Source organism: Euprymna scolopes, chromosome 15, assembly GCF_053919585.1.
Source record: "Euprymna scolopes isolate OS-2025 chromosome 15, ASM5391958v1, whole genome shotgun sequence".
NCBI lineage: Eukaryota > Metazoa > Mollusca > Cephalopoda > Sepiida > Sepiolidae > Euprymna > Euprymna scolopes.
In genome coordinates, this window is record NC_136496.1 from 88,144,366 (window position 1) to 88,158,445 (window position 14,080).

The following is a 14,080-nucleotide window of genomic DNA, read 5'->3' on the forward strand; positions in this document are numbered from 1 at the left end:
AAGTCATTAAATTAATTTTCTTTTCAAAATTTTGTCTTCTAATATGATGCTTAAGGGAAAAAAATTTTTTTTTAAATAAGTGAAAAACATATTTTTAGTGGATGGGCACTCTCGTACAGGTTCGCCATAAAATAAATTTATTTTTTATATAACTCATTTTTTGTGTCCTTATTTGCAAAATTCTTTTAAGCATTTGAATAGGAGGGACTCCGCGTGCCCCTAAGGGATCTCTTGAATAGTACTCTTACATATATTTATATCTATCTATGCATCTATAAAAGTGAAAGTGTCTGTCTGTCTGTGTGTCTGTCTGTGTACATTTCCCGATACAATAACTCTGTCAATTCTCAATCTACAGACTCGAAATTTGATATACAGGGTTTGGGAAAATCTTTGTAATCCGTTTTCGGCCAGAAATTTGGCTGTTAAGGGGTCAAAGTTCACCAATTTGATCTTTGAGAACTCTACCAAACTCCTCCGCCAATTTTGGGTTTAAACATTTGACATTTTAGATATAGGTTCCTTGGATATGGATCTAACTTAATAACTTTATTTGAGCCTAAAATCAATAAATGTTAGGGGGTCATAATAGGAGTCAAAGTTTAAAAAAATTTGACCGCTTCGGTCTCTACCAAATTACTCATACAATTTCTAGTCTAAACATTTGAAATTTTACATAAAGGGTATTCAGAGATGGGGCAAACTTTTTAATCAGTTTGGGTCGAAAATTTTTAGTTACCAATATATAAATGTATGTACATATGTCTGTTTGCATCTCTGCCTAAAACTTTCGACAGAGGCGATGGATTTTACAAGATCAGTATCGTTTTGAACTTTGACCCTTCAGACGACAAATATCCAAAAATTGGCTAAAAACATTCATTTCTCCACCCTCAACTGGGCACTTTTCTACAGGGAGGGCTCGCTTTTTTCACCGATATTTTTGAAAGTCATCCCCTCTTTTCGATTGTCTAGCCTTAATTTAAACCTACGTCACTTCCGATTTGGCGGTGGTCATAACAGCAAACACGTCAGGTTTTTTTCCCATTCTTTTCCTCCCTCACAGTACAGGTTCAAGCCTGCCTTCCTACTACCACTTTTTCTTTTTGTTCAACACACCTCCAAACACCTGGGTAACGCTGAACACCCATGTTAGTCTTTGTAATCAGTTTTTGGACAGAAATTTGGCTATTAAGGGGTCAAAGTTCAACGATTTGGCCTTTGAGAACTCTACCAAACTTCTCCGCCAATTTTGGGTCTAAATACTTGAAATTTCAGATATAGGTTCTTTGGACATGGATCTAACTTAATAACTTGATTTGAGCCTGAAACAATAAATGTTAAAGGGGTCATAATAGGGGTCAAAGTTAAAAAAAAATTACCTTTTTTTTTTTTGCTCCAAACACCCGGGCAACGCCGGGCAACCATGTTAGTATATCTATAAAAGTGAGTGTCTGTCTGTCTGTCTGTGTACATTTCGCAACACAATAACTCTCAATTTTCAGTCTACAGACTTTAAATTTTATATACAGGGTATGGAGATTTGAGAAAATTGTTTTAATCCGTTTTCGGACAGAAATTTGGCTGTTAAGGGGTCAAAGTTCAACGATTTGACTTTTGAGAACTCTATCAAACTCCTCCACCAATTTTGGGTCTAAACACTTGAAATTTTAGATATAGGTTTCTTGGACATGGATCTTAATAACTTGATTTGAGCCCAAAACAATAAATGTTAAAGGGTCATAATAGAGGTCAGAGTTAAAATAAATTTGACTGCTTCAGTCTCTACCAAATTACTCAAACAATTTCTGGTCTAAACATTTGAAATTTTACATAAAGGATTTTCAGAGATAGGGCGCGCTTTTTAATTAGTTTGGGTCGAAAATTTGAGCTACCAATATATAAATGTATGTATGTTTGCGTGTTTGCCTAAAACTTTCGACAGAGGCAACGGATTTTAACAGGATCAGTATCGTTTTGAAGCTCAACCCTTCAGACGACAAATATCGAAAAATTAGCTAAAAACATTAATTTCTTCACCCTCAACTAGGCACTTTTCTACAGGGAGGGCTCGCTTTTTTCACTGATATTTTTGAAAGTCATCCCCTCTTTTCGATTGTCTAGCCTTAATTTAAACCTATGTTACTTCCGATTTAGCGGTGGTCATAACAGCAAAGACATCAGGTTTTTTCCCTGTTCTTTTCCTGCCTTCCTACAACCACTTTTTTTTTTTTTTTTGCTCAACACATGCCTCCAAACACCCGAGCAACGCCGGGCACCCATGCTTGTATCTATACAAGTGAAATTGTGTGTGTGTGTGTGTGTGTGTGTGTGTGTATATTTCCCTACCAAACTACTCTGTCAATTTTTAGTCTACAGACTCAAGGTTTGACATAAGGGGTATTGAAATTTGGAAAAATCTTTTTATTCGATTTTTGGCTGTCGAGGGATCAAAGTTCAACGATTTGACCTTTGAAAATTCTACCAAAATCCTCCATCAAGTTTAGGTTTAAACACTTGAAATTTTAGATGTAGGTGACTTGGACATGAATCAAACTTTTTAATTTGATTTGAGTCCAAAACAATAAATGTTAAGGGGTCAAAATTGGGGTCAAAGTTAGAAACATTTGACCTCTGCGGTCTCTACCAAATTACTCTGCCAATTTTTGGTCTAAACATTTAAAATTTTACATAAAGTATATTGAGACATGTGGCAAGCTTTTTAAGCAGTTTTTGGCTGAAATTTTCCTGCCAAGGGGTCAAAGTTCAAAAGATTTGACCTTTGCGGTGTCTAGCAAACTATTCAGCCAGTTTTGGGTCTAAACATTTGAAATTTTACATAAAGGGTATTCAGACATGCAGCAAGCTTTTGAATGGGTTTTGGGGAAAAAATTTGGCTGCTAAGAGGTCAAAGTTGAAAGAGTTGACCTTTGCAGACTCTACCAAACTCCTCTGCCAATTTTGGGTCTAAACTCCTGAAATTTTAGATGTAGGTTACCTGGACATGAGTCAAACTTTTTATAATATGCCCACAAAGTTATGAACAATACGTAGGGCCCGAGCAAAGCCAGGCTGAACTGCTAGTATATATTCAAAAATGACAATGTAATTATTTCTTTTTGGGAGGGTGTAATGATTCTAATAATAAACATTTAGAAATTCTGCTAAAGGTATTATAGTAAAAAGATTAATTGTTAAAACACACACACACACAGAAAAGGAAAAAGGTGTTGGTTATTGGTTGAGTGTCTTGTGCCATGCTGTCTAAATACATGGGATGTGGTGGGCGTGACGTCACGCGCAAAGAAGACGCTTGTGTGTGGCTGGCACATTTGACGTGGCACTGGTCTCAAAACACAACACCACCAACTTAACAATCCTCTTTACTATATAACTTCTCCGACAACAACCAGGTTTTAAACCTGTGGATGTTGTTCGTTGTTCTTTAGTCTCCTTAAATAATCACAAGTTTTGGGGATTTTTTAAAGAAAGTTGACCCGCCTTCGTACGTGTTTTGTTTTTTTATTTTTTTCTTCTTTCTTTCTACGGACTCGGAAAAAAAAAAAGAAATTAAAAAGCCAGTCTAATATTAATCTTATGGATGAAATTATAATATTCTAGTTTTAATATTTTTTTGCTATTCGTGTTTAAAAAAAAAAAAAGTTTGCTCCTCTGGGTTATTTTATAATCTTAAATATGCAACTTTATTTTGTTTTTAAGGAAGTACGATATTCCTGGTTGAAACGTTTTACAAAAAAAACAAGGATCTAATTGTTTCGTAAATTTAACAGAAAATCTTGTAAATCGTGCAGAAATTAAAAAAAAAAAATCTCTTCTTTCTTTTCTAGATTTTTATACTCAAAGGATTTAATAAGTGTCTGTCGTCAATGAAGAAAAAGTTTAATCGAAGGAAAAACGATTAAAAAAAAATTGTGCTCCATAATACAATACTACTACTACTACTACGACAGCAGATTGCAAAATAATCATGGGTCTGACCATTTCCAATATTTTCAATCGGCTTTTTGGCAAAAAGCAGATGAGGATTCTTATGGGTAAGTAAACTCAATTAAAAAAAATGCTAATATCTGACTGTGTGTATTGATTTAATGTTTTTACACTTTTTTATAATAGTGCAAAGAAAAAAAATCTGTTCGATTTCATAAACGCATTCATCGCAACCAACATGGCGATTATTAACCAGTTTTTTTTTTCTTTTAATTTAATTTCACAATTTTATCATTAGTTACACATTATCTTCATAATTTTTAAAAATTTCGATTACATTAATTAGTATTTGATTCTAGAGCAGCTTTTTCAAATTTCTTATGCATAATCTTTTTTTGCTTTCGTAAAAAGGTTTTGTCTAAAATGACATCGTTTCTTTCTTGATATTTAAATTTTTAAATGTATTTTGTTTATTTAGCAAAATATATAGTAATAAATCTAAGGGATTTCGTTTTTTTGTTTTTGTTTAACTTATATCGCTGTATCCGTCAAAGATTATCAAATACATTATTTACACGTTTTAACACTTCGTGTCATTACTCTAGCTCAATGGTTCTCAACCTTTTTTTAATCATGACTTTCTTTTCTTTTTAATGTATTTTGGTGAACCCTTATAGCTTATTTTATTTTTCAGTAATGTAAAGAAAACCAAAGAACATATAAACAGTTAATCTTGAAGACTGAACCAATATTAACGTTATATGTACCATGGGGGTCCACATGGACCCCGGTTGAGAACCATTGCTGTAGCTGTAGCTAATGAATAAGAAATGCTACGATTTTATTAATTATTCACCTAACTTCTCATGTGTACGGAAGTTTTTTAACTTCCCGTAGAGGCTTGAAATTCAAGCCTCTACGTGACTTGCACACATTAAAAATGCAATGTAAATAAGCCCACTTTTAAATTCTATATAATTACGAAATTAAAAATCCACCAGAATGCATTTCGATTTCATAAACAGATTTGAAGTTTTTATTGAGATATGAAACCGCGTTGCGATTTTAAACTGCTATTCATTTCTGGATTACAAATATTGGCATATATATATATATATATATTAATAAAAATAAGTTAAATTCAATTTTTACGGTATTTTTTGGCTACTTTTTACGAGTGTACTCAGTAGTATAACCCCCCCCCAACCTCCCATATGTTAAGATCGGCTTTCGGAAAAAACACCCCCAACCTCGAAAGCCGTTCTTAACATGCGGATGTTGGGTGTTTATACAACGTTGGGTTAGGTCAGGTCGTAAAAAAGTAGCAATAACGTGCTGAAATGTTATTTAGAAAGCCATTCTTAACATGGGAGAGAGGGTGTTTACTGTTTTAACTATTCTCTACTTTCACTTAACAATTTAAGATATCGTAAAACTTGAATTCAACTTGAAAATATTTTTAAAAAAGTGTGGTAACAAAAGTGCATAAACACCAAAACACTTTTATGCCCTCCTCCACATTTTTAAGAATGGCTTTCTGAATGTTATTTCAACATGGTACCTAAACTGCATAAGTATTAAAGTTTTTTTGTTTTGTTTTTTTGTTTAAGCAAATCCTAAAATGTTATTTTTATTTTAAAATTATGGTGCTAATGCAATGCACTTATACTGATCCGCGCTATTTTTTAAATCGTATTTACAAGTTTAAAGCTTTTTTTGTTTGTTTTTTTTTTGTACTCATGCAGTCACTTTTTTTTTTTTTTTTTTTTTAAATAACGTTATTATTTCAGCACGGATCAATAAGTGACTTCATGAGTACAAAAAAAACAAAAACTTGGAAATACGATTTAAAAAATAGCGCGGATCAGTAAGTGCACTGCGTGCACACACTGCACTAGCACCGTTTTTTTTTTGTTTTTTTTATTCAATCGTAAGGTTAAAGTACAGAATAGGTACAAAACGCCTCCCCTCCCCATGTTAAGAATGGCTTTTTAAATAATAACGTTATTTCAGCACGGATCAATAAGTGCATGCATGAGTACCAAAATTATCGTTTTTAATTTAGTTTCACCTAATTTTTTAATGGTCAAACGAATAATTCAATTATACATTAAAAATGTGAAAAAAATTTAAATTCCAGAGTTCAACTCTGGGCAACAATATTTTTATTGCTTTTTTTTATTTCAAATATGCTTTTTTTTTTTTTTTTTTTTTTTTTTTTTTTTTTTTTTTTTTTAAACCCTTTCTGGGTTTGTATTACTGTACACATAGATTCGAAAAAGTTGTCAAAAAACAAATATTTAACAAATGTTATCAAAAGCAAGATAAGTTACTTTTCTACCTAACTGGATATATTTTTCGTGTTTTTATTCAATGTAACATGTTTATTCGGCTCGAAAAGCATAGTGTTTACCGATGTATTGGATAATTCAAAATGGCGCCCGACACTCTTTAACACGGTAAGTTCAGGAAAAGATGTTATAAATAATAAACTAGACAAAATACTGTTAGAAATTCGCTCATTATATGTTGCCGTGACATAAGTTGACATATATTCGGTGGGTTTTTAATAGTATTTTGTCTAGTTTATTATTTATAACACCTTTTCCCAAACTTACCATGTTACAGTGTCGGGCGCCATTTTGAATTTTCCAATACATCGGTAAACACTGCATGTTTTTCGAGCTGAATAAACATGTTACATTGAATAAAAACGAAAAAAATGTATCCAGTTTGGTAGAAAAGTAACTTATCTTGCCTTTGATAACATTTATTTGTTATATATTTGTTTTTTGACAACTTTTTCGAATCTGTGTACAGTAATACAAACCCCACTTTATTTTGAAGTCAAATTTATTCACAAACTAGAAGTGGAAAGAAAAATTTGACAGGCCTCCTACATATTTTCTACATTAATTTTCTTTTTCTGGTTTGAAAAACTAATGCCGCATAAAAATGTTCTCCGGAGCAATTTAACATTTTTCTCTGAGGGATAAAAGTAAAAAAATTATGCTAATTTACATTAAAATGGTGTTTGGTGGGGGAGATAAAGCTAAGGAAGGCTAATTTATATTCATCTCGATTAGTTGAAAGAGTAAAATAGTAATTTTTTGCGATGTTGGGTATTTCACTCATTCATTTCCCTTTTCTACTTGTGGAAGCAGATGTTTATTTCTGACGTGTCCTTTTTTGTTTGTTTTTTTTTCCTCTTTCAAGTGAAATGTCATTTAGAAAACCATAAAAATATTCCACTTTATTATAAAATCTTGCTATTCCTGTCGATATTTCTTTAAATTTCCCGAAAAAAATGTTCTGAAAGAATTAAAAAAATTTTTTTTTTTTTTTTTAATTCCTTTTAAAGAATAATTAATGAAAATACCAATTAAGGGAGGAAAATGACTAGGGACATGTCTGCTCTAGTTGGGGAAGGCAAGTGTCATAGTAAAAACAAATATTTTTGTTCTATCCAGAGTTTAGTTTCACTTATTGGAGCTGGGGTGGAAGGGGGCGGTATTTTTTTTTTTTTTTAACTTTACATTTCAGCAATCACCACTGTCATATTGACGACTTTCATGGCTATGCTGAAAACGTATATCACATTTAAATGTGGGGCAGACAAGTAGTTTTCCGGATATTAAAACCTTTTTATCTAATGTCTTTGTTTTTACTGGATGCCATGTTTCCCCCCCCCCCAGCTGAGAAGTACTAAGGCGCATGCGTGTTACAAAACACTCTCTCCTCCCCATGTTAAGAATGGCGAACACCACTGACAGTTATTAATACATTGGGGAAAAAATGTCTTAATATCCAAAAAAAAAATTGTCTACTTCAAAATTGAATAATACAGGTTTTCAGTAGATCCGAAAACCTGTAAGTCATCATTTAACACCTTTTTAAAGTGAAAAGAAAGTAATTTTTAGGAAAAATATTTTCTCTGGTGTGAAGAAAATCCAGAGATGAAAGACCCTTAAAGATTCGAAATTTGTAAACGAGAACACATCTTTGAATGGATTTCTGTATTTAATCTGTAGTTGCCTTCTCCAAGGAACCTATCCTTCTTGACTGAGGCAAATCAAGAATTTGGGACAATGACGATTATTCTTATCACTGTATTTGGTTGAAAAGTTCTCATAAGGTTTATGACAGGAATTGGGATGAATCTGTAATTTCCTTTACAAGTTCCTAACTGGGAATTCAACCTGCCCACAAAAAAGCAAGTTTCTGAGAATGCTTTCTGTAGGAATAAGGCAGGAAAAATTGGCCTTTGGACAAGATCAGTGTAGTATCTGTTCAGATGCTGCACTTCAATTTCTTGTTGTCGGTGGAGGAGAAATCCTTCACGACTGAGACAATTTTTATTTTTGTTCCTTTTCTCCACGTTAAAAAACGACCCTGGTGTCTAACTCTGTCCCGTGGGGAGGCATTGTAAATAGGAGCTTCCTTGGATTAGAGACGAATGTAACCCATCCTTATACGTTGAAACATAATTGGAAACTGATTTTAGGGCACCTTTTCAAAATGAAACCATGCGGAGGAAAAAGTTTAAAGGTAACTCTCGAAATGCAATAGCTGAAGTGTTCTAGATAATACGAATTCCAACACTTTGTCTCTGGAGGGACAAATGAATACGGACAAGATGTCTTTCTTGCCTATATGTAACATGTAACTTTGATGGATACATATTGACGCTTTTTTTTTTTTTTTTTTTTAGCTGTCTGTGTTCAGGCCCTATGTACTTTATGTGCATCTTTTGATTTTAGTGTGCTCAATATGACAAATCCATTGGCCGCTTATGTTTGCTTGATTAAATTTTGATGTTTTAAACAGATTTTCCCCAAACTTTAATTTTCGTTAGCCTTTTCATTCCAACCAATTGGTTGGTTCTACTCATGTTTTAGTGGGTGTAACTTGACCAGTGGGAACTCCTTACTTTATGCTGATATTTTGAATATAGTTTAAATCTCTCATAAGTTATAGTTCATACCTTCCGAAGCTGATTGTATACAAAAGGTAGAGAAAACAGTTTTATTCTCAGCAGTGACTGAAAACTATTTGGCACATAATTGGGAAACAGAACTGAGTCAGTATTTTTATATTTGGAACCTTAATTGGATAATTCGAAAACATAAGTATGAACATTTTTTTTGTAATGTTAACACTGAAGACAAAAATTAGAAGTGATTTTCCTTTTTAATTGAATTTTCTTTTCATTGGCAAATGAAGCAGTAATAATGATGTAAGCAAAGAGCAAAAAAAATTTCAGTGGTAAAAGAAAACGTCTGTGTCAATCACAGTAATTCCATTGTAGGATAACATAGAAGGCCAGCTCGAAAGAACAAATTGGAAAAGTTGATTGCTTGATTTGATTTTCCTTTAAATAAAATGACATGTTAATGGAATTTTTTTTTTTTGTGGTGTAAATACACATAGAAATGTAGATAGTTCAGCGATTCCCCTTTTCATGAAAACAATCAATTGAAAGGATGTTTATCAAGAGTTTTATTGTCAGTAAATCGAGCTTAACTTTGGTATAAAACCTCATTGTAAACATTTGTTTCTTGGTTGGGAATGTATGCAAAAAGGCTGTTGCAACTGCTCACATGAGAACAGTCAACGTAAAGTTGCCCGTGTGAAAAGCATGGCTCTACCAGATGAAGGCGGGCAACAGGTAGTTTGGCCCTAGGATTTGTTAATCGACATTGCAAATTTTTTTTTTTTTTCTTTAAAATAATAAATTTTTAGATAGGGAAAAATTATTTTAAAAATTTGAAAAAATATTTTTTTCCTGAAATATTTAAGTTCAGTTAATTTTGTATAGCAAGGAATTTAAAATGTTTAGTTTTCAGTCTTTTCAAATTTGAGTCTAAAATTGTCAAACAGAAGCATGTATATTTAAATATTGGTTTATATAGAGCCCTCCATAAGCTGTGAAACAATGTTTTGATGGAGATTTGGAGCAAAGAAGGTAACTCTTGAAATGCCTATGGTGGAGTGATTGTGACATTATCTTATTTAAAACGTGTTTTAGTTCATTTTCTTTAGTTTCATAATGTTGACCTTGTCTACACTGTCATTCAAATTATATTTGTAATTCTTAATTAGGATGATTGGTTTATTAAAATTCTGGATTGTTGATATTTTTATTTCTTTATTTTTTCTTAATTATCAAAACTTTATATTCTACATGGAACAGCATTTTTAATTTACAAAGTATTTTCATTTTAACATCTTAAATAGATGTTGATGCAATTCGAAAGTGACAAATCTATTGACTTCCATAGCAGTCCAAGATTTGTTTTATCTTAAACTAGTGGGGGTACCCGGCGTTGCCCGAGTGTTTGTTTCCGGGACGGGGGGGGGGGGGGTTAAAAAATGTTATGGTAGGTAAGTAGGAAGGATCAAACCCGGAGTCATGAGTAAAAGTAGGAAAATAAAGTGTGAAAAAAAAAACAAAAAAAAACAAAAAAAACATCTGCAACGTTAACAGTTCGGCCACCAAGAAAAGTCCATTCCAGTTGTTTAGGAAAAAAAAAAACAAAAAAAAAGAAAACGACTACGGTAGGTCGGCGCGAACGTGAAAATATAATGTGAATTGTCCAGCACGCTAACCACTACGCCACAGAGCACTGCAGCTTAGTTTAGTGATTTTTAATAACTTCACATGAAAGAACTACGAAGCCAAACCGGTGTTCTCTTCTCAACTGTTCCTTGTGAACGATCCCCAAATGGTGTTAAGTGGTGGCAGAGGGAGGAGGAATTTATTAGAGAAAATATTTTACCACTTCCATTGATCTTAACCGATTTTGGCCGTGACTTCTCAGCAGAAAAAGTATAGAAATCTAAGATTATCGAGGAATTTGAAAAATAAGCCTATAACACACCTCAGATATTGTTCTGCCGTTTGTGCATATTATATTTGCATGAAATATCTTAATTTTTAATCCTATTAATGTCAAAATCAGACGGGGGGAAAAAATGAGTTCATTTTATTTATATAGATGAGCTCTCCAAATTCATTGAAGGTTTTATTTTATAAAAGGCACTATTAATTTTTATAGTTTTGTATGAAAAGATATGAAGCCATTTGTATGTGCAAGATCTGCCATGGTGGTTTGCCTTTGTTCTCATGAGTTGATTTTTTTTTTTTTCATGTTAATATATATATGAACACCAATTTTACAAAATGAGAATGGATTCAAAACTGCAGATGGTAAGCAAAATTTATTAGCTGTATACTCCTGAAGTACAATGGATGATATCTTCCACTAAAATAGGTTGAAAACATCTGGAAAGGATCCTTTATGATATAAATTACTAAAACAAGACAGGCCTTGTGTGTTAACGGTACAGAAATTTCATGATCTCACCATCTATGTGGACAATGTTTTACATTGACGAACCAGAGGATCTAGTATACTACTAAAAACTCTAAATCTTGTTTGCCTTTATAACAGATAGATAGCATTGTCTATTAAAACAGACAAGTGGACAGTGTGTGGCAAAACATCTAGACCAGGAGGGTCTAGTATACTTATGAAACATAATCTTTTGTTTGTATATTTAGTGCTATGTACATTAATAATAGCATTATAAAACTATTATTCTTTATCATAACAATTATTGATCCATGGTGTCACAAATAGTCTAGCATACAACTAAGATGATCACTAGAAAGGCAAGTCAAAATTTTGTTTAACATCAAAACTAAATGACTAGTTCTGTGCATTTCTGTTCAGACATTAACATGTATTTAAGCTTAAAGCTGATTGAAATAAAATTGGCTGCTTAAATTCATTATGACAAATATTTGTTTTTAAAAACTTGAGTGGGTTATTGATTTAATGAATATTTATACAGACTATGACATTGTCTATACAGAGTTAGTCCTATGGGATCTATATTGATTGAAGTATATACAGTGGGTAAGGTATGAACCCATCTTTTTCCTTATGGGTAAACTTCAAGTAAAATACCTATTGGATAGCCTTTAAAAATGAGAAATCACTGTTATATTGAAGCTGTTTCTTTACTTTTTTTCCATGTGTCAATAAGTAAAATTGTTACATTGTCTTACTATTGGAAAATGTTTTGAAATATAAGGAATGTTGGTTATTTGATTATTTAAAAATCAATCTTGTCTTATTGACTATATCTAATCTTTGTAGCTTGATATTAATACAATGACACAAAAACCTAAATGGATTGCATGTTATTTATTTTTTCCTAAAGTGGCTGTCATTTAGGACAGCTTAACAACTATCCTTTTATTGACCTAAAATAGTCGGTCATAAAGACGTTTTCATTTTTATTCTTGATGTATTCGACACAAATAGCAAGTATTTAATTTCTCTATTTAAATGTGTACTGATAATTATTGGTAGTAGAATTTGCCAAAAATCCTTATTTTCTCATTCTCTTAAAGATCCGTTACTAATCTCTATTCCAGTAATTATAGAAGCAACTGGATTCATGAACAAAGAATTTCAAAAACTGCCTGGCAAATATACTCTGTGAACCAAGTGCAAAAGATTCAAACAATTGCACTTTAAAGGGATGGTTAAAATCTTAAAAAGATCTCTCTGAATATGAGTTGGCAGGTGAATTTTTGGCATCTGGTAGGATGCCCCATCCCCAGATTGAACAAACTGATAAAATTTTTAAAAATGCAGATTCATAACCTGTCTGAAGCTAAAAGTATTAATTTGATTAATTGTACTAATTTTTAATGTTCAGTTTTGAAGGTGTAGTATCTCTTGTTATATCATGCTCTCAAGCATTATCTCATCCTCTTGAGGCAGTGTAGTGTTATATATATTAGCAAAAAATATGCCCCTTCTTCTTGCATATTTTTTTTACTAATTCCTATAATCAAAATTTGTCCACTGATGCAGTTTATGCTCATTTCTTCAGGTGGTCAAAACTTAAAATAAGTTTTTAAATTTGCTTTAAATTTTAAAGCTCATTTTAAGTCTTTTTTTTTTTTTTTTTTTTTTTTTTTTTTACACAGTGATCACCACTTATCAAGGCCCGGAAGCCACTCAGGGATAAGGGTTATTGTAAGTACATCACGTTAGTGAGGAGATTTTATGAAGTGTTTAATAAGGGGGGCGGTTCATTAGGAATTTGTTAACATTAGACTTGAAGACATCCAAGTTGTAGTCCGGAGGGAAGCAGGCAGACGGAACAGAGTTCCACAGGCGTGCAGTTCTAAGAAAGAAGCTTTGCTCATGAAATCCGCGTTTTGATTTAGGCACAGATATAGAGTGGGGGAAATTTTTCACAGTGGATTCAGCTAGACGGGTGTTTTTCGTGAAAGACTGGCGAGGGGGGACCAGGGATTGGAGTTCAGACGAGCACCTGCCATGAAAATAACGATAAAACAAGGATAGGCTCGCAACGTCTCTTCTGTGGGAGAGGGGTTGCAGGGTAGAGAAAAGGGCATCCCCCACTAAACCACGAAGTCTATTTTGTACTCTGTCAAGGCATGATAGGCTGTTTTTGGCAGCTCCTGCCCAGATATGGCAACAGTATTCCATCCTTGGCCGTACTTGGCTTTTATATAGATAGAGAATTGCATCAGTAGTGAGATATCTTCTGGAGCGGTAGAAGGATCCCACCATCTTTCCTGCGACCTTGGCAACAGACTTGATGTACGTGTTCCATTTCAGATCAGGAGTAAAGGTCAAACCCAGAAGCTTGTCAAAACACGGGGCCTCACCCAGACGAGAGCCATCCATCACAATTGATGCCAGCTGGGGATCAGAGCGTTGATGATGTAAGGATAGGAGTTTGGTTTTGGATGCATTAAAGGTAACTAGCCACATCTTCCCCCACTGAACCACGCGCTCGAGATCAGAGGAGAGAGAATCCGAGAGAACTTCGTCATTTACAGCCTTTGATGTGTTGCCGTAGATGGTCGTGTCATCAGCATAGATGTCAACGAATGATTTAAGTATGTGTCTAGGGAGGTCATTGATGTAGATCAGGAAGAGAGTTGGGCCCAGGATTGACCCCTGAGGGACTCCAGCATTTATATTGCAGGCCTCCGATTTTTGTCCATCTACCACTACTCTTATGAGCCTATCAGAGAGAAATGATTTAATGATTGAGAAAACATTTCCAGTTATACCAT

At 33.3% G+C, this 14,080-nt stretch overlaps 1 protein-coding gene across 1 annotated transcript in view; it reads left to right on the forward strand.

Annotated features, from left to right (window-relative positions):
- Window positions 1–3,207: 3,207 nt before the first annotated feature.
- LOC145293966 (ADP-ribosylation factor 4-like) overlaps window positions 3,208–14,080 on the forward strand; it is a 60,029-nt gene continuing 49,156 nt past the window's right edge. The window contains exons 1-2 of the mRNA XM_080140841.1: window positions 3,208–3,505; window positions 3,849–4,055. Of these exons, the coding sequence (XP_079996967.1) occupies window positions 3,989–4,055 (67 nt within the window). The 5' untranslated portion in view covers window positions 3,208–3,505; window positions 3,849–3,988. The remainder of the gene's footprint in view (window positions 3,506–3,848; window positions 4,056–14,080) is intronic.